The sequence below is a fragment of the Lepidothrix coronata genome, unplaced genomic scaffold (genome assembly GCF_001604755.1).
Source record: "Lepidothrix coronata isolate B3197 unplaced genomic scaffold, Lepidothrix_coronata-1.0 Scaffold204, whole genome shotgun sequence".
Taxonomy (NCBI): Eukaryota; Metazoa; Chordata; class Aves; order Passeriformes; family Pipridae; genus Lepidothrix; species Lepidothrix coronata.
Window position 1 is genome coordinate 141,054 of NW_016690384.1, and position 20,595 is coordinate 161,648.

Consider the following 20,595-nt stretch of genomic DNA (forward strand, 5'->3'; position numbering starts at 1 on the left):
CACCCCTCACCTCCTGACCCCCGATCCTCCCCACCCCGACCCCCTCGTCCCTCGATTGCCCCCATTCCCCCCCCTCACCCCGGACTTTGTAACTCCGGCGTTTGGGGGTTTTTCTTCTCCCCACGTCCCGCAGGTGATTCATCTCCAGCGATGTCTTTCATCTTCGAATGGCTCTACAACGGCTTCAGCAGCGTTCTGCAGTTCTTAGGTAATGCTACAGCCCCCCCAGCCCCCCTGTGCCTCGGCTGCCCCCGGGTCGGTTTGGCTTCTCCCGGTGCCCACATCCCCCAAAACTTAGGGACTGGGGCGGCTCAGAACAGGGTAAAGGGTGGCGGGGAGGCTGCACGTCAATAAAGGGATTTTTTACACTATTGGGGAGAAACTTTGGGAGCATTTGGAGGCGTTTGGCCCCCACTCTGTGTTTCTCTTGCCCTTTAGAAGTGCGGGGGCAGCTGGGTCTGCTCGGCCCCAGGCAGATGGAGCTCCATCCTCCTCCTGCTCCTCCTGCCATAGTCGTGGGTTCCAGTGGAACTCCTTGCAGAAGGATGGGGTGCCTGCTGTCCCGAACGCCTCTGGGAGGGAGGGATGAGAGGGATGGGGTGGGAAGAAGTCCTATTGGGAACCCGAGGGAGCTTTCCTGCGGCCAAAATCCGTTCATCCAAAGGAAATGACGTGCTGTCCCCTGCTTTCCACCTTCTCCCCAGCAGCTCGCTGCTGTATTTTATGAGTTTGTTCGATTTTCATATCCAAAATACCCTGTTGAGGCAGCAGACAACCCCTAATACTTTGCTGCACACTCTTCTGCTGGGATGTGCTGGGAAAAGGAATGGAATGTTCACAGAAATACGAGCTTAGGGGATGCCCGTTGCTGTAAACACCACCATGCTTTGCCTTGGATAAAGCCTGTGTGTGTTTTCCCTGCTGGAAGCGTGCACGGGTGGCAGCAGAGCTCTGGTAGAAGGGCTTCCCTAAAAACAGCAGCGCTCTGGCTCCAGGTGAGCCCGCTGGAGTTTTCCTCTTGCCTTCTTCCTCTTCCTCGCAGGTTTGTACAAAAAGTCTGGAAAACTGGTGTTCCTGGGGTTGGATAACGCAGGGAAAACCACTCTCCTGCACATGCTCAAAGATGACAGGCTGGGTCAGCATGTCCCCACGCTACATCCCAGTAAGTCTTTCTGAGTAAAGCCTCCCGGTGCGGCATTTCCTCTGGAATTTTGGGGACATGGTTTTGGAAGACACCTTGTTGGTATAAGCTCTGCCTTGGGGCTTTGGGGGTCTTAAAACCTCAGCTGAGGTTGCAACTGCCCGAGCTGAAGTGGGTTTGTGTTTTCCTCTCAAGTATAAAACACACAGGAACTGGTGTTGTTCAATCAATGCGAGGTTTTCTCGGGGGAAGGGAGAATTTTCCTGGTGAAAAGTGTAATAAAGGATAATAATTGCAGATTAAAAGCCTTCAGTGGGAGGCTGGAGAAATTATTTTTTGTGAAACAGCTCCATTTCAGTCACAGATCTGCAGGAAATCCAGGGAATTCCTGATTGGAGGAGCGTGTGCGATGCCAAGGCGAATCCCCAAGGAATTCTGTGACAGCTTCTTTATTTTCCTGAATCCCTGTGTTTTCCCTTTTTCAGCATCAGAGGAGCTGACAATTGCTGGAATGACCTTCACGACTTTTGATCTGGGTGGACATGAACAAGGTAAGAAAAAACTACCAAAAATTGATACTGACAAGCATCAGCAGTAAACAGTGCCTAATTATTCACTGCCTGGGCTTATTTATGGAGCAACACATGGAAAGAACCTCCTGGCTGGAGGATTGTTTGGAAGGAAACACTGCCAGTTCGTGCTCTGCTGCCTGAAGTATTTTTAGCTGTGGGGGACTCCAATATGAATTTATTTCGAATTGCTGAACTTTTAGTTTTAGAGTTTCTAGAAGTTCTAAACAGAGTTTTTCTGCCCTTTTCCCTTTTTTTTTTAATGCACACACAAAAAAAAAAAAAAAAAAAAAGCAGTGTTTTCATGGGGCTGTGTTTGTCCCTCTGTGTTCCAGCTCGCCGGGTCTGGAAGAACTACCTGCCTGCCATCAACGGGATTGTCTTCCTGGTGGACTGTGCAGATCACTCACGGCTTATGGAATCCAAAGTTGAGCTTAATGTAAAAATACTTCTCTTTTTTCCCCCTTTCCTAAGACCTAAATTACAAATAATAGTCCTTTTTTGGGCTGGAACTTGTGCAAAGTGTGTTTTGAGAGTCTCATGCTTTGGATTGGCACTTCCAGTGAGAAGCCTGGATGCCCTTACTCTGGGTGGAGCACAGGCTCTTGAGTTCAGGGGAGGTTTGGTTTGGACATCAGGAGGAGTTTCTTGCTGGAAGGGGTGGTCAGGCCCTGGAAGGGGCTGCCCAGGGAGGTGGTGGAGTCCCCCTCCCTGGACGTGTCCAAGGAACGACTGGACGTGGCACTCAGTGCTCTGGGCTGGGCACAGGTTGGACTCGATGGGCTGGGAGGTCTTTTCCAACCTAACTGACTGTTGTGAGTCTTCCCCAGGAGCATGGAAGCACCAAAAAACAGCCCTTGTTGGTCACAGAGCTTAAACAAAATCATTTTCTTCCAAAAACAGCTCTTTTTTACTGCCTCTGCTGAACTCTCGCTCCCTCTTGCCCACAGGCCCTAATGACAGATGAGACAATATCCAATGTGCCAATCCTTATCCTGGGTAACAAAATCGACAGACCCGAGGCCATCAGCGAGGAGAAACTGCGGGAGATCTTTGGGCTCTATGGACAGACCACGGGAAAGGTAGGGAGGCATCCAGGCCTTGGATCTGGAGGGGAGGGCTCGCCTGTTCCCTTTCAAAGTGAGGCTCCATCCAGAAACTAATTCAGCTCTCACTGACAGTTTGTCCACAGGATTGGCCAAGGTGAATCAATAATAATGATGATGGTTCCTTCCAGTGCCTGAAGGGGGCCTACAAGAAACATGGAGGCAGATTATTTACCAGGGCCTGGAGTGACAGGACAAGGGGGAATGGCTTCCCACTGCCAGAGTTAGATGGGATAGTGGGAAGGAATTGTTTCCCTGTGAGGGTGGGGAGGCCCTGGCACAGGTTGCCCAGAGAAGCTGTGGCTGCCCCATCCCTGGAAGTGTCCAAGGCCAGGTTGGACGGGGCTTGGAGCAACCTGGGCTAGTGGAAGGTGTCCCTGCCCATGGTAGGGAGGTGCACCAAGGTGTTCTTTAAGATCCCTTCTGTCCCAAACCATTCCACGATTGGACAATGCCAATGCCCTCGGGCAGGTTTTGAAACTGCCAGAACTGTACAAAACACGGGGGGCTGTGAGAGGGGTGTCCCTGGGTGGTGGTGGCTCACTGGGCGCTTCCCCGAGGGCTTTAGGGGTGCAGCACTGACTCCTGTTTGGATTTCCCTAGGGAAACGTGCCCCTGAAGGACCTGAACGCGCGCCCCATGGAGGTGTTCATGTGCAGTGTGCTCAAGAGGCAAGGCTATGGCGAGGGCTTCCGCTGGCTATCGCAGTACATTGACTGACACGAGAGTCCCGCTCCTCTGGACTGATCCTGTTCACAGCTTGCTATGGACTTTTCTATTAGAACACGGGAGGCTTTCCAACCACATTGACCAAGAGACTCCTGGTTTTCCGGCTGCCCTTACAGCACAGTGGTGACACCACTCTTTTCCACGCGGCGGGGAGGCAGCGCCGTTCCGCAGGAGTTGTCCCTGTCAGCTCAGTGGCAGCGGGGCTGCTCCAGTCTGGGAAGTCAAAACTCTGCACGCTGCTCTGTAACAGCTGAAAAAGAGAGCACGTCTCACCACTGTGGTTTAATTGACTTCAAAAAAAAAAAAAAAAAAAAGAAAAAAAACGAAAAGGAAAAAGCAATTATATTTTTTAAAGAAAGTGTTAATGTAAACGGCGTCCCTCCTAACTTTTTAGTTTAACGTTCATCTTGTTTAGTCCAGAGTATGGTTTAGGGTTTTTTAAAAATATATTTAACGATATTTAGGTATTTCACGAATTACTGAACCAAGGTATCACGATATTAGAAGTCCTCAATAAACATAGCATTTGGGCTTAACTGAGCTGTAGGGTGGCTGTGCTGTGTCACGCTGACCGACAACGACGTGCCGTTGGGACTGAGGTGTGCAATCCCAGCTTCTTTAGTTTACAGGGATTTTTTTTTTTAATTTTTCCTAGTTGGAGAGGAGCACCTGGTGCAGGTTTGGGGGATGGTGTCCGGCACTCGCTGACAGTGGGAAGGGGCTGCCTGGTTCCACCTCAGGCCAGACTCTCCCATCGAGGGCATCGGGTCCTCTGGCTGCGCCATCGCAGTGAGAACCACAAAGCTGTTTTGGTTGTTGTAGCATGGAAGTGTTTGACATTTGCATATCATGAAGTTATTAATGTAGACTAAACCGGTTTCTTTTATACTCTCGATGGACTTCTTTTGTCTGAAGTTTCATTACTGTCTGGCACTCATTTTCAGTTCAATAAAGACGTGTCTTTCTCCTCTCAGGGGGCAGGAGCCTCAGTCTGGCCTGGCACTGGCTGGGCCCCGCTGTGGCCGTCGGAACAGCTGCCACAGAGTTCCAGAAGGGTTTGGCCAACGCTCTCAGGAAAACAGCAGGATTCTTGGCATGTCCTCTACAGGGCCAGGAGCTGTACTCAGTGATCCCTGTGGGTCTCTTCCAACTCAGAGTATTCTATTTGTTCTCATCATCATCATGGCTGGGCTTTGTGAACGAAGATTTGGGGAGGGCTCTACCCACATTTGTTACAAGCGCGCTGGTGGCTAAAAAGGCCAATACGAGACAGGCATGTCCGGTTGCAAAAGGCACAGCAGAAAGACTCCTTAGGTGGTAAATTCTGCAAGACATGATTCTTTCTGCGTTGTCTTTTCTCCTCAAGGGTGATCCTGCTGCGTTCTCAAAGGCATCAGCAACGTTATAGATGGTGTGTCTGCAGACCTCCCGATTGGAGGCCAGAGTAGACCAGTGATGTTGGTCAATAGGGCCAAGGCTGAGATATTGTTTCAGGCAGTCCTTGTATCTCCTCTTTGAGGCTCCTCTCATGCGGCAGCCGGTGGCAAGTTCACCATAAAGCAGGATCTTAGGGAGGGAGTGGTTGGTCCTTCATCCTGGAGACGTGCCCTGCCCAGCCCAGCTGCGTTCTCAGCAACATGGCCTCAATGCTTGTGACTGCTGCTTGTTCTAGAACAGACGTACTGGTCACATCATCTGACCAGTGGATGTTTAGGATTGTGCGGAGACAGCGTTGATGGAAGCGTTCTAGGAGACGCAGGTGGTGGCGGTGACTTGCTGCGGGTGAGCTGCTGCCCTTGGGAAGGTGGAGAGCAAGCCCGGACATGGGGGTCCCTGGATCCCGGTGTCCCGGTGTCAGCCCCGGGCCGAGGGTCCCACACCCCCCTGGCGCGTTCCTCGGGGGCGTGTCCGCCACGTGCGCGCCAATGGGGAGGGCGCGGAGCGGGGTGGGGGCCAATGGGCGCGGGGGGCGGTGCCGGGGGCGGTGCCGGGGGTGCCCGGGATGGCGGCGGCCCCGCCGTGCTGCGCCGTGCGGGTGCGGGGAGCGCCGGGGGGCGCGGGCGGCGCGGGGCCCGGAGGCGGCTGCAGCGGGGTGGTGCTGAGCCGCCGGCCCGCGCTCGTGCTCTGCCCCGCCGCCCCCTTCGCGCCGTTCCTGCGCGCCGGCCCCGCCGCCTGGGAGAGCCCCGCGGCGCTGCCGCCCGGCGCGCTGCGGCCGGTCCCGCGGCCCCGAGTGCTGCTGCGCGGGGAGCACGGCCCGCCGCGGGAGCTCGGGGCGCGTTTGCTGGCGCTGGTGCCCTGCGCGCCCTTCCGGCGGGCGCTGGAGCGCGGCTTCGGGCGGGCCGAGCGGTGGCGGTTCGCGGCGGCGGCGGCGGAGGAGGAGGAGGAGGCCGGGGCGGACCCGCGGGCGCTGCCCTGGTTCGCCTGGCTGTGGGTGCCCGCGCTGGACGAGCCCGCGGGCGAGTGGGCGGCGCGGGGCAGCGCGGGCTGCCTGCGGAAGGGGCAGGCGCTGCTGGCCTGCGGGACCCCCTTCGGAGACGCGTGCCCCGAGCTGTTCCTGAACACGCTGAGCCGGGGGGTGGTCAGCAACCTGGCGGGCGAGGAGAACGCGCTGGTGCTCACGGACGCGCGCTGCCTGCCCGGCACCGAGGGCGGCGCCGCCTTCGTGCCCGCGCCCGGCGGGCCGCGCGTGGTGGCCGTGATCGCCGCGTCCCTGTGCTGGAAGGGCGCCGAGTGGGTCGGGCTCACGCTGCTCTGCTCGCTCGCCGCCATCCTGCGCAGCAGCGCCGCCGTGCTGGGCGAGGCCGGGGTCGCGGTGCCGCCCGTGCCCGCCTGGGTGGCTGCGGTGCCGGCGGGCAGCGGGCGGGACCCGCTGGGCTGGACGGCGCTGGTGGAGTGCGGGGCGACGTGGGGCTCCGGGGTGCTGCTGGCGCCGAGGATGCTCCTCACCTGCCGGCACGTGGTGGAGGCCAGAACCCCGCTCCGTGTGACGCCCGCGGCTGGCCCTGGACGGTGAGTGCGGCCGCGTGTCCCACACCTCGTCCCCCCCCGCCCCGCGAGTCCCCCCGTATGACATCTCGTCTGCCGTGTCCTCAGGGATGCCGCAGTCCTCAGGGGACGCGTGGTGTTTGCCACCGAGGAGTCGTCCCCCTTTGACGTGGCGGTGGTGGAGCTGGAGGAGAGCGTACCAGGCTTCCTCCCCCCGTGCCCTGCAGACACCTTCTTCCCAGGTAAGCAACGGGGGGACACGGGGTGTTGGGTTGGAGGGGGGGACATAACCCCCTGTGCACCCACCTCTTGCCTCCCCCTTTCCCCCCCAGGAGAAGAGGTGAGCGTGGTGGGCTTCGGGGCGCTGGGGCGGGCGTGTGGCCCCTCGGTGACAGCGGGGATCCTCTCGGCCATGGTGGCAGTGGAGGGGCACCCTGTCATGCTGCAGACCACCTGTGCCGTGCACGGGGGCTCCAGCGGCGGCCCCCTCATCTCCTCCCGCAGCGGGTGCCTCATGGGTGAGCCGGGGGTGCAGTGGGGAGGGGGGTCCCGTGGCTGCCCCCCGGCCACACCCGGTGATGTGGGCATTGCTCCTCTCCTTGCCAGGGATCGTGGCCAGCAACACCCGGGACAACGGTGTGGGGGCCACCTACCCCCACCTCAACTTCTGCATCCCCATCACGGTCCTGCAGCCCCTCGTGGCGCGGTACCGCCGGACCCGCGACCCTGGCGCCTTCGCCGGGCTCAACCACGCGGCACAGGGGGTGCGGGCGGCCTGGAGGCTCCAGCAGCAGCCAGGACCCCCCAGCAAGCTCTGACCCCCCATCCCAGGCGGCTTGTGCTGTGGACCGAGGTACCAGGACCAAGGTGCCAGGGATGGAGCTGCCATGGCCCCTGTTCAGTGCGGGGCCCGAGCGCCTGGACCCCGCGGAACCAGTGGAGGGTGGGCACTCTGGGGCAGGGGACACCACACAGTGCCTTTGCCAGCTGCTGACAGGCCCAAGATGGGGAGATTTGGGGTTTGTATTGTTTTAGTGTCTCCCCAGAGCCATAAATGCTGTGAGTTGAGGCCCTGGTGTCCCGTGGTGCTGAGCGGCTGCGGGGGGTGGTGGTGGAGGTCTGGGCTGGGGTGTGGGTTGGACTGGGGGAGGAACAGGTCCTGCAAGGGATGTTCTGGGTCAGGGGTAGAGGACTGGGTCGAGCTTAGGGTTGGGGACCAGGACGAGGAGGGCAGATATGAGTCCTGTGGCTCAGAACCCTGTGGGGGTGGGGAGGGGGTTATTTTGAGGCCTGGGGTCCTGGAGAGGGTCAGGAACTGTAAACAGGGCAAATCCTTGGGGTCCTTGAGACTCAGGAGCTGGGGTGGGGACACATCCCCGGGGAGGGACATCAGTTCCAGAGTGGAGTGCAGGGACCAAACACAGGGCACTTGGGAGGGGGTCCCTCCCTCCCCTACCCACTCCTCCACCCCAGCAGTGCCCCCTCACGGGGGAGGGAGGGCACACTATCACCACCACCACCTCCCCAGGACCCCCTGCAGTGCCGGGGGGTGGCGGGGGAGGAACGGGGGGGGAGGAACGGGCGGGCGAGTGTTTGACACAGCACGGGGTATTTATTTCACAACGCTGCTACACAACGCCGGGGCCGGGGCAGCCACGCAAGCACAACATGGAGGGGGATGCAGGGAGGGAGGGGCGGGGGGGAAGCTTCTCTATAGGGTTTTTTTTTGTTGGTTGTTTTTTTTTCCTTTTTTTCCCACTTTTATTAGCGCCGTTTGCCCGGTTGAAGACCACGCAGCAGCACACTAGGCCTACAAGGCTCTACCCAAAAAAAAAAAGCTCAAATTCGCACAAGCGCGGGCCCCCCCTGCCCCGCTCGCCCCCTCCCTGGGCGAGCACCCCGACACCCCGTCCCGCACGGGGCCGGGGGGAGACGCACCCACCCCTCGCCACACCGGCAGCGGGGGGGTCACAGGGACCCCCAGCTGGGGGGCTGCCTCCCGGCCGTGCCGCCCACCGGGCTCTCCCACTCCTCTACCAGATGTAGCCGCCGTCGTCACCCTCGCCCGCTTCGCCCTCCTCTTCCTCGCCTTCCTCGCCCGCCTCCTCTGGCTCCTTCTCCTCCTCGTCCTCCCAGCCCACGCTGCTCCCGAAGTCTCCCGAGAACCCCGTCGCCTCATCTGGGGAAGGAGGAGGGCGAGGGGCAGAGGCTCCCAGGGCTGCAGCCCCCTCCCCGGGCGGGGGCTCCCCCCAGCTCTTACCACAGTCGGGGCTGCCGTGGCCGCGGGTGCCCGTCAGCTCGGCCCCGTGCTGGTCCACGCACCAGCACTCGCCACCACCCGGCTCGCACTGTGCCCGCCGGTAGTACCCGTCTTCATCGCAGCTGGGGATGAAGGTGCCTGCAGAGAGCAAGGGCCCCCCAACCCCCAAACGCAGTGCAGTGCCAGAGCCCCCCCAGGGAGCTCCCCGTCCTCATCCCAGCCCGGCACTGCTGGGGAAGAGGGCCCTGGGACGCCCCACTCACCTGGCTTTTTTTTGGTGGCTTCTTGGATCTGAATCATCTCCAGCTCCCGGAGGCAGGGCGGCTCTGCAGCACCCCCACACGCCACTCTTAGGGTGGGTGTGCACCCCCTGAACCCACAGCATTCGTCCCCATGATGTGCATCCCCTCCAACTCCATAGTGTGCATCCCCCCGATGTGCATCCCGCCAACCCGTGGACTGCATGCCCCCAGACCCACAGTGTGCATTTCCCATGGGGTGTGTGTGTCCAACTCCACTCTGTGCATCCCCATGACGTGCATCCCTGCCAACCTATAGATTACATCCCCCCCGACCCCACAGTGTGCATCCCCTAGGGTGTGGATCGCCCCTTAACCCATGATGTGCTTCCCCATGACCCACAGTGTGCACACCCCTTATGCCCCCCTCACTGCGTAACTGCCCCCTGACCCCACAGCATGCATTCTCCATGCCCCCACAGCATGCATCCCCCCCATGGTTTGCAACCCCCTTAGACCCCATGGGGTACCTCCCCCCATGGCAAACATCCCACACAAATCCCAACCCCACAGCATGGATTCTCCAGGACTCCATGAGGTACATCCCCTCCAACCCCAATCCCACAAAATGGATTCCCCATGACCCCATGATGTACATCACCCCGCAATCCCAAACCCACAGCACGGATTCCCCAGAACCCTGTGATGTACACCCCCTGCTGCATTAGCCCCAATCCCGCAGCAGGGATTCCATGGCATGCATACCCCAATCCCATGGGGTGCATCCCCCTCATGGTTTGCAACCCCCCAGACCCCATGGTGTACCTCCCCCCAAGGCAAACATCCCACACACACCCCAACCCCACAGCATGGATTCCCCCTGACCCCATGATGTACATTGTCCCCCAATCCCACAAATGCATTCCCCATGACCCTGTGTTGTACATTCCCCCCGTTCCAACCTCAACCCCACAGCACATATTCCCCATGGCCCCATGATGTACATCCTCTGCTCCACTAACCCCAACCCCAGGGCACAGATTCCAGGGCGTGCATCCCCCCCGATCCCACGGTGTGCATTCCCCATGGCACAGACCCCCACCCCCACAGCAGAATGCCCACCCCCGCCGCCTCCCCCCTGCCCTGGGGTGACGCACTTTCCCTCCAGAAGCAGAAGCACCACTCTGGCGCGGAGACTCGGCCGTCCCTGGAGGTGTCACAGGAGTTGAAGAAGGCGCGGATGCAAACCTCGTACTTGTCCAGGTTGATGGCGCCCAGCTCGGCCGCCTCCAGGAACATGTCCCCGCTCGTGTCCAGCCGGGCAAACATCCACCCCACCGCCTCCTTGCAGGTGGCCGCCACGCTCCTCTCCAGCGCTGCAGGGTGGGATGAGCCCCGTGGCTGCCCGGCTACCAGTGGGGGAGAGCCCCCCACGTGCCCTCCCCAGGGGCAGGTGGCAGGGACACGTACCGGTGGTGGGGCTGGCGGGGAGCCCGCCGGAGCCGTTCTGCTTGGCGTTCTCCCGCAGGAGCTGGAACCAGTCGCGCAGGCGGTCGCCCAGGTCGGCCAGATCCTGCCCGGTGCACAAGTCTGGGGGTCCCAAGGAGGCAGCGTCAGGCCGGGTAGAGCTTGGGGAGAGGTCTGGGTGCCCCCCCATCCCGCTCACCTTGCTTTCCGTCGCCAGTGGGACCGTGCGGGGTCGGGCAGGGGCACTGCCCCTCGCACCGCACCGTCAGCTGCTTGCTGGCCAGGCATGCCTGCTGCTCCAGCTTGCACTGCGGGGCGGCAGCGGGATGTCAGTGGGGGGACACGGGGCACAGCATCCCCCTCCCCGCGGCGGTGCCGCCGTCCTTACCGCCGAGCTGTAGGTGTGGCCGTCGGAGCCGCAGACTGCGGCCAGCGGGGCAGTGTGGCAGGGCTTGCAGCCCCCGTGCGCCTTGGGGCCCAGCGGCTTGATCCTGCACAGGGCAAGGGAGGCACGGGGGGAATGGCACCGAGCCCCCACCTCAGCCCCACCACCCGCTCAGCCCCGGCCCCACCAACCTCCTACCTATGCTCCAGCTTCTTGCGGCTGATGCACATGGCGCGCTGGTAGCCCTGTGCCACACACACCTTGTGCCGGCTGCACTTCACCTTCTGGCAGGGGTCCTTCGTGGTGTCCAGGGCTGAGGGGGCAGAGAGGGGCCAGGGCAGGCGGAGGGGCAGGCGGGTTCTCCCCCGGGGAGCCCCAGCAGCGCTGGCCACAAGCCGGCCCAGCACAAAGCACCATTCAGGCCACAGCTGGGCGGCCACCCCAGCACCAGCTGCTGCTTCCTGGCACGCACAGGCCCTGCCACCACTCCCGGCCGGAAGGGAAAATCTCCAGGGGTGCAGGCAGAAAATGTTACACCCCCCACCCCCCACCATACTGGCTGGCACCGAGCCCACTGTGCCCCATCCCAAACCCATCCCGGTGGTACCTTCGTCCCCGGGCTGGTTGTCTTCCCAGCTCTTGATGTAGTCATCCTGCAAATTGGGTAGAGCCTGGATGAGTGCAGGTGGCAGGAGAGGTGACACTGGGCCAGGTGTGCCACCTCCCTGCTCAGGGCCACCAACCCGGCGACATTCCCCCTGCACACCCCCCTCGGGCACCTCCACACCAGGAGGGCAGCGAGCAGGGCTGGGGAGCAGCCTCTCCCCCCCCAGAAAGCGGGGTGCCACCCCCTCGGCAGCCCCTCGAGGCTCACCTCCACCTCCTGGCAGCGCAGCAGCGAGACAGCCCGGCCGGCACCGAGAAAAGAGAGAGAAAGAGAGAGCGGGAATGCTCTCCGTCAGCCCCGGGGCAGCCCAAAGCTCCCCCTCCCGGCCCCAGCCCACAGGGACCGGCACCTTGTGCCAGCGGGCCACCCCGACCTTCCGGTGCCCACAGGCCCTGGAGATCACTTGCACCGACCACCAATGTTCTCCCTCATCTCTGGCTCCAGACCTGTAATCCTGGAGAGCCTTCACAGAGGATAAAGCCTTTCCCCATCAGCCAGCCGGGAAAGGCAGGGAACAGGGATGAAAAAGGCATCGGGTGGAGGGAGCCCTTCGAAGTGCAGAGAGAGGCCCTGACAGGATTCCCGTGGTGCTGCCACCCTGGATTTTCAATGGCGAGCCCAGAAGGAGAGGCCAAGATGGATGTCACTCTCCTGGGAGAGCTGCTCTCCCGGGACCCCGAAGGCATCCCGGAGGTGGGAGGGAGCAGCGGGGACTCAAACCCTCCAGGCAGCGGCATCGCCCGCCCCGCGGGATGCTCCGGGGTGGGCTTTGTGATAGGGTAGGAGCATCGCCGCTGCCCGGGAGAGGGCGAGCGGGGCAGGGATGGCAGCTGGAAGCAGGGGCACGGGAGGCAGATCCGGAGGGGATGTCTCTCTCCGCCGCGGCGGTGTTCGCACCGCAATCGATCCCGCGTTCCCGTGCCGTGATTAGTAACACTGCGGCGCCCGGCAGCTCCTGCGGCGCGGGTCTCGCCACGGCCGCCGGCCTCCTCCTCCCCGTGCTTCCCCACACCGGTGCTGCTCAGCTGAAACCCCCACAAATCCATGGATTTGCTTATTAATCCATGCGAACCGCTGGAAGGGCTGAAGCCCCCCCGGCTTGGCAGCCCTGGAACAGCCGGGTGGGCCCCATGTGTGCTGCCAGCACCCACAGATGGGGGTCCCTTGGCCTTGAGCCCCACCGGGGATGCTCATTTCCATGGGGGCACACCACATGTGCTCCCCTCGAGCACCCGCAGCCATCCGGGGTCCCAGGTGCCCAGCACTGGCGTTGGCCAAAGGGTGTGTTGCTGGCAGGGGTCTCCAGTGGGGCGTTTACCCCATCCCTTGCACCCTCATCCGTGCTCTGCCCCCCTAAACTGGTTTATCTGGGGGGTGGTGCTCCCTGCCCTGCACTGGGCACCTCTCCCTTGCTGCCATCCATCCATCCATCGCATCCTTGCTGCCAAGGTGAACCCGAGTGCGCATCTGAACAAAGACCGGAGGGCCTCCCCGGAGGGTGGGGAGGCGGCTCGGGGTGTGCCCCGTCCCCACTCGGCTGCTGCAGGTGCCCTGCCCCACCCCGATGGGGCTGCAGCACCACGTCCCCTCGCCGGGGGACACAGCCTGGGGGGTGAAAAACGAGCCCGCGAAAACCCCCCGCTTGCCCCATAACATTAAACGCCGTTGAGGCTGCTCAGCAAGGGCTGCGTAACACCGAAGGGTGACAGGATGCTGAGCCCGGTGTCAGGTGTGCCCGCGCTCCTCCGGCACTGCATACATCCTCATCCTCATCCTCGCTGCCTCGTGACCCCCCTATCCCCAGGGATCACCACCCCACGGAGGGAAGGCCGGCCCGGCTGCAGCACCCCGAGGGGCGCGGGGGACACCCCGCGGGGCTGGGGGAGCGGGAGTCCGGGAGGATGCCCGTGTCCTGACCCGGGCTGAGCTGTCACCGAGGGGCTGAGGCCACGGCGCAGCCCCCTCGTGCTGCCCGCAAAGGGCAGGCGGGGCCTGCCTGCACCTCGGTGTGGGGCACGGGGAGAGGCTGCAGGGGACAGCACCCCCCGCTCCTCGGAAAGAGTCGCTTTGGCATCAAGCCCTGGCCACGGTGGTCTTGGCATCAGCCAAGCAGCTGTGGCTATGGGCAGGGAGGCGTCGGCGCTGCCGGAGCCGGGAAGCATCCCCCTGGCACCGGGGCCGTGGAGCATCCCGCGGGTACCGGGGCCGGCAGCCGCCCACGGCCGCGGCGGGGTGCGGACAGCGCCGAGCATCCCCGGCCGCCCACGAAGGGGCCGGGGCCGGGGCCGGGGAGGGTCGCGCTGCGGCAGCCGCAGCGGCGGGGCGGGGAGTGCGGGGAGGGGGCTCCCGGTGCCCGGCGGCGTGTCCCGTCCCCCCCCGCCCCGCCGCCGGCGCGGACTCACGTCTCGGAAGCGGTTCCAGTGCTTGATCCTGCCGCCGTACTGGGAGATGGAGGAGAGCCACTGCTCGTCCTCCATGAAATTGCCGGGGCTCTCCCCCGCCGCGGCGGGCCCGGGGCCGGTGGCGGGGCCGACGGCGGGCCCGGGGCCGGCGGCGGCGGCGGGCAGGAGCAGGGCCAGCAGGGCCAGCAGGGCGCGGCGCCCGCCGCAGCCCCGCATGCTGCCGCAGCGCCGGGGGGAGCGGGCGCGGTGCGGAGCGGTGCGGTGCGCACGGGGAGGCGCCGGCGGCGAGTGCGGCCGCGGGGCGGCACCGGGCGGCACCGGCGGGAGGGCCGGGGCGGGGCCTCCACCGCGCCCGCCGCACCTGCGCGCCGGCACCGCGGCGGGGGAGCCGCCGGCACCGCACGGCACGGACACAGCGCTCCGCTCCCCGCCCCTGCCCCGTCCTCGTCCCGCGTCGCTGCTCCCTACCCAGTCCCCGTCCCGCGTCCCCGCTCCCTACCCAGTCCCCGTCCCGCGTCCCCCACCCTGCATCCCGCGTCCCCTGCCACACCCCCTTCCCGAAGTCCTCGTCCCGCACCCCTCATTCCGCATCGCTGGTCCCTGCAGCGTGCCCGTCCCATAACCCCCACGCTGCATCCCCTGCCTCACCCTCCACCCCACGTGCCCCATCCTGCATCCCTTGTCAAATCCCCTTCCTGCACCCCTCATCACGATTCCCAGTACCTGCCGTGTCCTCATCCTGCATCCCCCATCCTGCATTCTGCCACACCCCTGTCCTGCATCCTGCATCCCCCCTCCCTGTCACATCTCCATCCTGTATCCCTGGTCCCTACCTAGTCTCCATCCCACATCCTGCATCCCCTGCCACACCCCTGTCCCGCTCTGCTCATCCCACATCCCTGGTCCCTGCCATGTTCCCCTCCTGCATCCCTACCACGTTTCCATTCTGCATCCTCCATCCTGCATCCTTCATCCTGCATCTCTGGTCCTTGCCATGTCCCCATCCCACATCCCCCATCCCTTCCACATCTCCATCCTGTATTCCTCATCCTGCTTTCCCAGTCCCTACTGCATCCCTATCCCACACCCAGCTATGTCCCCATCCTTTATCCTCTATCCCTGCCATGTCCTCACCTCGTGTCCCCCATCCTCCAACCCCTCTCCCTGTGATCCCCATCCCTCGGCCATCCCAGCATGGCATTTTGGGGCTCTGGGGAAGACTCCCATCCCTATCCCAAGGTTTTGCTTTTGGATTTTCCCCCCTCTCAGCAGGAGCAAAGCAGGGTAGGCAACAAGTGACAATTCACAACAGCTGCATCTCCTTCACAGCTGCAGCTGGGGGTGTCCCAGCACACATCCAACTTTTCTTCCTGACAGGACCCTCAGGATGGAGGGAAACCTTAATGTCCTCCAAGGGGATCGGGTAAGGTGTCAATTTTTAAGCGCACACACATTTTGCTGAAATAATTGTCATTAAAACATGTTTACACAAGCGGGAAGAGGAGGAACATGCTCCAGTTGGCCCTTCTGTATTGAAAATCCATGTTTGCCTCAACTTCTTTGTAAGTTGTTAAAATCCCATCAGGCAGAAGCTTCCCAAGGTGCATCCCCCCTTTCCCGGTGGCTGTGAGAGCAGATCCCAGGTCTGCTCCAATGAGATTTTCCAAGCACCTCTTCAGGCTGGCGATGACAGCAACCAGTGTGAAGTGTTCTCAGCACCTCCCTGCATTGGGCTGGGAGTGCTGGTGCTGAGGGAACGTCTGCACAGGCGGCTTTTGGAGAGCACAAAGGCGCTCAGCTTGAGGAAAAGGAGATAAAAAGCCCGATGGTTGTAACTGGGTGTAACCAGGGGCACCCCGCAAAAGCACAGATGATTTGATTTCCTGGCAGGCGGGCTGGAAAGGACACAGGCAGCTTGGTCTTGGAAACACAAACAGCAATGGCTTGGGGGGAAAAAGGAAAGCCATCCCAAATCTCAACCGCCTCCCAGCGCTGGTTGTGCACGGTCACACAGCTGTCTTGCTCTGGAGGGAGGAAATGGGATGAAGTCCTCTAAAAAATGATCACTGGTACAGGTGGGTGCTGCTGGAGCAGCCCTACCCCTGGCTGAGACGCTCTCCACCTCGATGGCAGTGTGATTCCACACTTGTGGAAGCAACCAGGAATGGGCAACAGCACCTGTTTTGTTACAAAACACTCAAACAGCAGCACCTTCCATTTTTCAAAGGGTTCATCCCCGGGCGAGTTGAAAGCCTGTGTCGCTATTTTTACCAAATGTGGAGATTTACAGGAAAAGAAAATTCATCTTGAGATGTCTGAAGGATTCACAATGGAATCAAAGAGCCTGGTGCTGCTTTTAATGGAGAAACCACCCACAAGGCGTATGTTTTTTGACACGCTCCGAAACGGTCACTGGAAAGAGCTTTTACCATCAATGCTTTTTTATTGTCATAGTTTAATTACAGAAACAACCCATGCAACAGGAGATAAACACTTTGCTTTTGAAGGGAATTAATTTATTTTGGAGATCTACATCACACAGGCATCACGCTGCTGGAGATCCAAGCAACTCCTGACCTCAATATCGTTAGATCATGCTCCGGGAAGCTCCCCTGGATTTTAAATACTTATTTGAAGAACAAACTTCCTCCTTTTGAAATAAAGCCACGTTTAAATGCCGGCGATGCCCCAAGAGCCACAGAGTTCTAGTTGTTTTCTTGGAAAACACAGGCAACAGACATCAAACAGGCAACTCTGTGACATTTTGGTCAGGAACGGGGAAAGGAGGAGGAAGGACCCAGGCAACTCCAAAAGGGAGGGCGGGCAACACAGTTAGGAAAAGCTGCAGGGAAATGCCATGGCTCCCATGCTTTTGAGGAGTCATGAGGCACCTCCGCTTGGAGTTCCCAGGTTCCCATCCAAGATTGTTGTCCTCTAAAAACGTTCCAGCAAGGAATCCTGTGCCTCTGAGCGCAGGGAGGACCCGCCCCAGCCGAGGTGCCACTTCAGGAGAAGGACAGCTGCCCAGACATGGCGTAGTAGCCAGAGGTGTCCGAGGAGAACCTCTGGGAAAGGCGCACCGAGTCCAGCTGCACCTCTCCAAAGTAGAAGTTCTCAAAGAGCTGAAAGAGCAGAAAAACCATGTGAGAGGCACCCAGAAAAACGGAGCCTCCAGCTGGCCCAGGCTCTCCCGCAGGAGCTGGCCCTGCCAAAAGCCTCTACTCAAAGATTTGTTTTGCCATTAATGAAACTATTCTTTACATTATTTTTCCCCCTAAAGACTGTGCTTTAATTCTTTTTGTCTTGCTCTTTTTATCAGCAGCTGCTCAAGCTCTCCCCCACTTTGCTGACTGTCACTGAGGGAGCTTGGGAAGGCCGTTCCCCGCCCCGGAGGCCGCCACCCCCGGGTGGCTCTCGAGGTCGAAGGCTCTGCAGGAGCAAGGATTGAGGCCAGGAGGTTTTCACCAATCCAGGCCACAGGACGTATGACTTAACAGTCACAGCTCAGTCCTAATTCAAACGAGCAGGCTGGAGGCACAAGGCTCCTCATCCCAGCACTGACCCCGCTTTGTTCAACAAATCCGTCTTTGTTCGGCAAGGACTTGAGTGCAAATTAAGGAAAGCAAGCCAACTCCAGCACCCGGGGGCGTGTCCCTGCCCATTAATCCAACCTATGAAGCAGACCAAAAAAAATAACATCAGAATTTCTTACACCAAATTATTGCTGGAAAGGCATCGCGTCCAAGTGCAAAGTGCTCCTCCCGCTCCATTAAGATGCAGGAAATTGCTCTACCTGGAAACATCGGCTGTGTCTCAGGAAAAGCTTCTCAGTGGAGATGCTAATTTTGAAACTCTGCTTAACCGGAGCACTGTGAGTCACCAAGGGCCTGAGCAGTGACACCTCCCCACCTTGGAGATCTCCAGAGTGTCCATTCCATCTGTCTCCTATTGAATGTTCTATCTGTCCCTGCAGGTGTGGGCTCAGACAGTCCCACAGCCCTTCCTGCCATTACAGAAGGCACTACGGAAAGCCAACACTTTAATCCTCCTGGAGCCAATGGTGCATCAATTCCTCCATACAGGGAATGACTGAAATCCCAAATACCTACTTAGCATCTGAAAGGCTGCACTTCACCTCCTCCAAAGAGGCATTTGGCTCTGCCTGGCACTGATTTGGGCACAACTGCTCTTTTGTAGGTCCTCCCAAGGGTATTCTATTTTTCAAATACCCTTTTTTTTTTTCCACAAGGAGACCAGCTAGATTTCTTTCAGGACAATTCCTGGGTTTGCTGCCACTCCTCCACATAGCAAAAGTGCCTTAGGGAAAGCGATTCCCTGCCCATCTTGGGGACAGAGGGAGAGACCCCATGGCAGCAGCCTGGCTTCAAGGAACACTGTCAGTGGTGGCTCCAGGGGGTCACTGCCCTAGGGCAGAGCACCCTGCTGAAAAGGAGTTGTGCTAAGGAAGCACCTCAAACAGGGAGAGGAGGAAAAAGGGAGAAGAGAAATGACTACAGCCACACAAACTCCATTTTATACAATTAAAGATTTATACAATTAAAGATTAATTATGTTCCCAAAAGCCTGCGTCGCTCATGTTGGAGGACTCAGGATAAAATGTCTCATTAATAAGAGATGGCAGCAAAAAGGGGTTGGTCACCTTTCTCTTTTTGTTTTGGCTGACCTCAGAAGGAAGGATGACTTTCTGCTCTCCGGGGCTCACCGCAGTTTGGAAGAGGCCACTTCCAGTGCCTAAAAGGGAAACTCTGGGACAAGGGCATGGTTGTGACAGGACAAGGGGAAATAGCTTCACACAGACAGAGGGTGATTTAGAGTATATATAAGGAAGAAACTCTACTTTGGGAGGGTGGGGAGGCCCTGGCACAGGTTGCCCAGAGAAGCTGTGGCTGCCCCATCCCTGGAAGTGTCCAAGCACAGGCTGGACGGGGCTTGAAGCAACCTGGGCTAGTGGAAGGTGTCCCTGCCCATGGCAGGGGGTGGTCTGAGGTGGTATTTGAGGTCCCTTCCAACACAAACCATTTTGCGATTCTGTGAAGGAAACAAATGAAATGCTGGGATGTGCTGGACCCATCAGCAGCTCTGAAAGTCAAACCTTTACACAGAACAGCCAAAGGAAGAGCCTTTCAAATACTTGCTTATGTTATCTCTGTACATCACAACCTGTTTTTATTACAAAATACGTGTACTTCAAAGCAAAAATTAGTTAATGAGACAAACCCTTCATAGAATCATAGAATCAGCCGGGTTGGAAAAGACCTCTGAGATCATCAAGTCCAACCCTCAATCCAACCCCCACCCCGTGGTTCCCAGATCATGGCACTGATGCCACATCCAGTCTCACCTTAAACACCTCCAGGGACAGTGACTCCATCCCCTCCCTGGGCAGCCCATGCCAATGTCTGATCACTCTCTCTGTAAAAAATTTCTTCCTAATATCCAACCTAAACCTCCCCTGGCAGAGCTTAAGACCATGCCCTCTTGTCCTGCTGCTGGTTGCCTGGTTGCCCGCAGCCCCTCTTGCCTCACACAGCCTCTGACTCATGAGAGCAGAAGGAAGATCAGGAAGCCCCAGAAGACACTGCCCAGGTCAAGGGCCCTCCATTTATGCACTGCCAGAAGTGCAGCAGAGGAGCCCTTGTACCAAAGCACTCTGTAATTCCCTTGGCTTTTATAAGACTCACCACCTCCCGCGTGTCCAAGCATCTGTGTGTTTCCCAGGGAGAATGCTGCTGGAACTATTGATTTTTGGTAATGTGGCTGTACTTTCTGAGAGTAAACATGCTACAAGATTTAGAGGACAAGCACAGACTTTTTTTTTACTGTTGTTCTTGTTTCAGGCTGGCTTCTCACGGATGCTCCCGTGCTCCCTGAGGCTTCCCACCACAGAAGCCACCAGGCACGGAGATCACTGTACATCTGAGACCTGCCTCGGGCAGAGGGGAGGGAGGGCCCTCAAACGTCATCCTCCAAGGCCCCTGAAACACTAGGAATTGGCTTCCTGTCACAAAAGCATCCTGTGCTCAGGTCCCTGGGGATTTTAGAAGGCCAAGCCTCTACTTTTGACTTTCACTTCTACTTATCTTGGGGAGAAGCCAAGCAGAGCCGAGAAAGATATTTATAACTCCCCCCTCTCCCCAGCCACTACGGAAACGCTCCGGTTTTGGAGGAGGCCTGTGGCACAGCTGATGAAATGCCTCCTGGAAAAGCATTTTATGGCAGTTTTAATTCTGCACCAGGAAAGAAGGTACCTGGAGGTTGTTGCACTTCAGAAGCAAAGGCTGATAACCCTAAGACTGCCCAACTCCCTTTCCTGTCCCTTCCCACGGTTGCCAAGGACCCACCTTTCCCTGAAAAGGCTGCAGGGAGCATGAGCAGGTGTGGATCAGAAGCAGGCAGGAGGGAGGCAGAGAGGAGGAGGAGAAACACCATCACAGTCACCAAAAGCTGTGTCATTTGGCTGGAGTGGGACACAAGGCTCAGCAAAAGCACAGTAATTCTACAAATCCAAACACGCCGAAGGATTTACGTCCTCGATGCCGAAAGAATAAATAAGAGGTTGGGATTTTTTTCTTTAAGTATTACAAATGAGAATGAACCTGATGGAGGTAAAGGTCAGCTTACAAA

At 59.3% G+C, this 20,595-nt stretch overlaps 4 protein-coding genes across 13 annotated transcripts in view; 2 read left to right on the forward strand and 2 right to left on the reverse strand.

Annotated features, from left to right (window-relative positions):
* SAR1A (secretion associated Ras related GTPase 1A) overlaps positions 1–4,518 on the forward strand; it is a 5,039-nt gene extending 521 nt beyond the window's left edge. Inside the window, exons 2-7 of the mRNA XM_017832704.1 lie at positions 134–208; positions 1,043–1,162; positions 1,627–1,692; positions 2,046–2,149; positions 2,661–2,792; positions 3,420–4,518. Coding sequence (XP_017688193.1) covers positions 151–208; positions 1,043–1,162; positions 1,627–1,692; positions 2,046–2,149; positions 2,661–2,792; positions 3,420–3,536 — 597 coding nt within the window. The 5' untranslated portion in view covers positions 134–150 and the 3' untranslated portion in view covers positions 3,537–4,518. The remainder of the gene's footprint in view (positions 1–133; positions 209–1,042; positions 1,163–1,626; positions 1,693–2,045; positions 2,150–2,660; positions 2,793–3,419) is intronic.
* Positions 4,519–5,547: 1,029 nt separating this feature from the next.
* Positions 5,548–7,599, forward strand: TYSND1 (trypsin domain containing 1). The gene is made up of 4 exons (XM_017832645.1): positions 5,548–6,554; positions 6,639–6,772; positions 6,863–7,048; positions 7,137–7,599. Exons 1-4 carry the CDS (start codon positions 5,548–5,550, stop codon positions 7,346–7,348), a joined length of 1,539 nt encoding a protein of 512 aa, XP_017688134.1. The 3' UTR covers positions 7,349–7,599.
* A 523-nt stretch (positions 7,600–8,122) lies between these two features.
* Positions 8,123–14,166, reverse strand: SPOCK2 (sparc/osteonectin, cwcv and kazal-like domains proteoglycan (testican) 2). 3 transcript variants are annotated; one of them, XR_001877670.1, is made up of 12 exons: positions 13,951–14,166; positions 11,756–11,764; positions 11,489–11,534; positions 11,080–11,194; positions 10,885–10,987; positions 10,696–10,804; positions 10,500–10,619; positions 10,187–10,405; positions 9,054–9,116; positions 8,791–8,928; positions 8,473–8,709; positions 8,123–8,350 (listed from the first exon to the last, which is right to left on the reverse strand). XR_001877670.1 is itself a non-coding variant. In XM_017832693.1 (12 exons), coding segments are annotated over exons 1-12 (1,281 nt in total). In that variant the 3' UTR covers positions 8,123–8,349. The 3 variants fall into 3 exon arrangements, 2 of the variants coding, with proteins under 2 accessions (XP_017688182.1, XP_017688181.1); XM_017832693.1 differs by having other exon boundaries at positions 8,568–8,709; XM_017832692.1 differs by having other exon boundaries at positions 8,123–8,709.
* Positions 14,167–16,373: 2,207 nt separating this feature from the next.
* ASCC1 (activating signal cointegrator 1 complex subunit 1) overlaps positions 16,374–20,595 on the reverse strand; it is a 34,427-nt gene continuing 30,205 nt past the window's right edge. For 5 of the 8 annotated variants that reach the window (XM_017832699.1, XM_017832695.1, XM_017832696.1 and 2 more), the window contains exon 10: positions 16,374–17,072. In XM_017832699.1, the coding sequence (XP_017688188.1) occupies positions 16,956–17,072 (117 nt within the window). In that variant the 3' untranslated portion in view covers positions 16,374–16,955. The other 3 variants (XM_017832703.1, XM_017832700.1, XM_017832701.1) reach the window with 3 other exon arrangements.

What these genes read in the sequence shown, in the direction of transcription:
- TYSND1 (XM_017832645.1), top strand. Translation starts at nt 5,548, where the DNA reads ATGGCGGCGGCCCCGCCGTGCTGCGCCGTGCGGGTGCGGGGAGCGCCG. An exon ending in TGCAGACACCTTCTTCCCAG is followed by an intron (nt 6,773 to 6,862) that starts GTAAGCAACGGG and finishes TTTCCCCCCCAG; the next exon opens with GAGAAGAGGTGAGCGTGGTG. An exon ending in CCGCAGCGGGTGCCTCATGG is followed by an intron (nt 7,049 to 7,136) that starts GTGAGCCGGGGG and finishes TCTCCTTGCCAG; the next exon opens with GGATCGTGGCCAGCAACACC.
- SPOCK2 (XM_017832692.1), bottom strand. Translation starts at nt 14,166, where the DNA reads ATGCGGGGCTGCGGCGGGCGCCGCGCCCTGCTGGCCCTGCTGGCCCTG. An exon ending in AGCCACCAAAAAAAAGCCAG is followed by an intron (nt 8,929 to 9,053) that starts GTGAGTGGGGCG and finishes TGCTCTCTGCAG; the next exon opens with GCACCTTCATCCCCAGCTGC. An exon ending in CCACGGCAGCCCCGACTGTG is followed by an intron (nt 8,710 to 8,790) that starts GTAAGAGCTGGG and finishes CTCCTTCCCCAG; the next exon opens with ATGAGGCGACGGGGTTCTCG.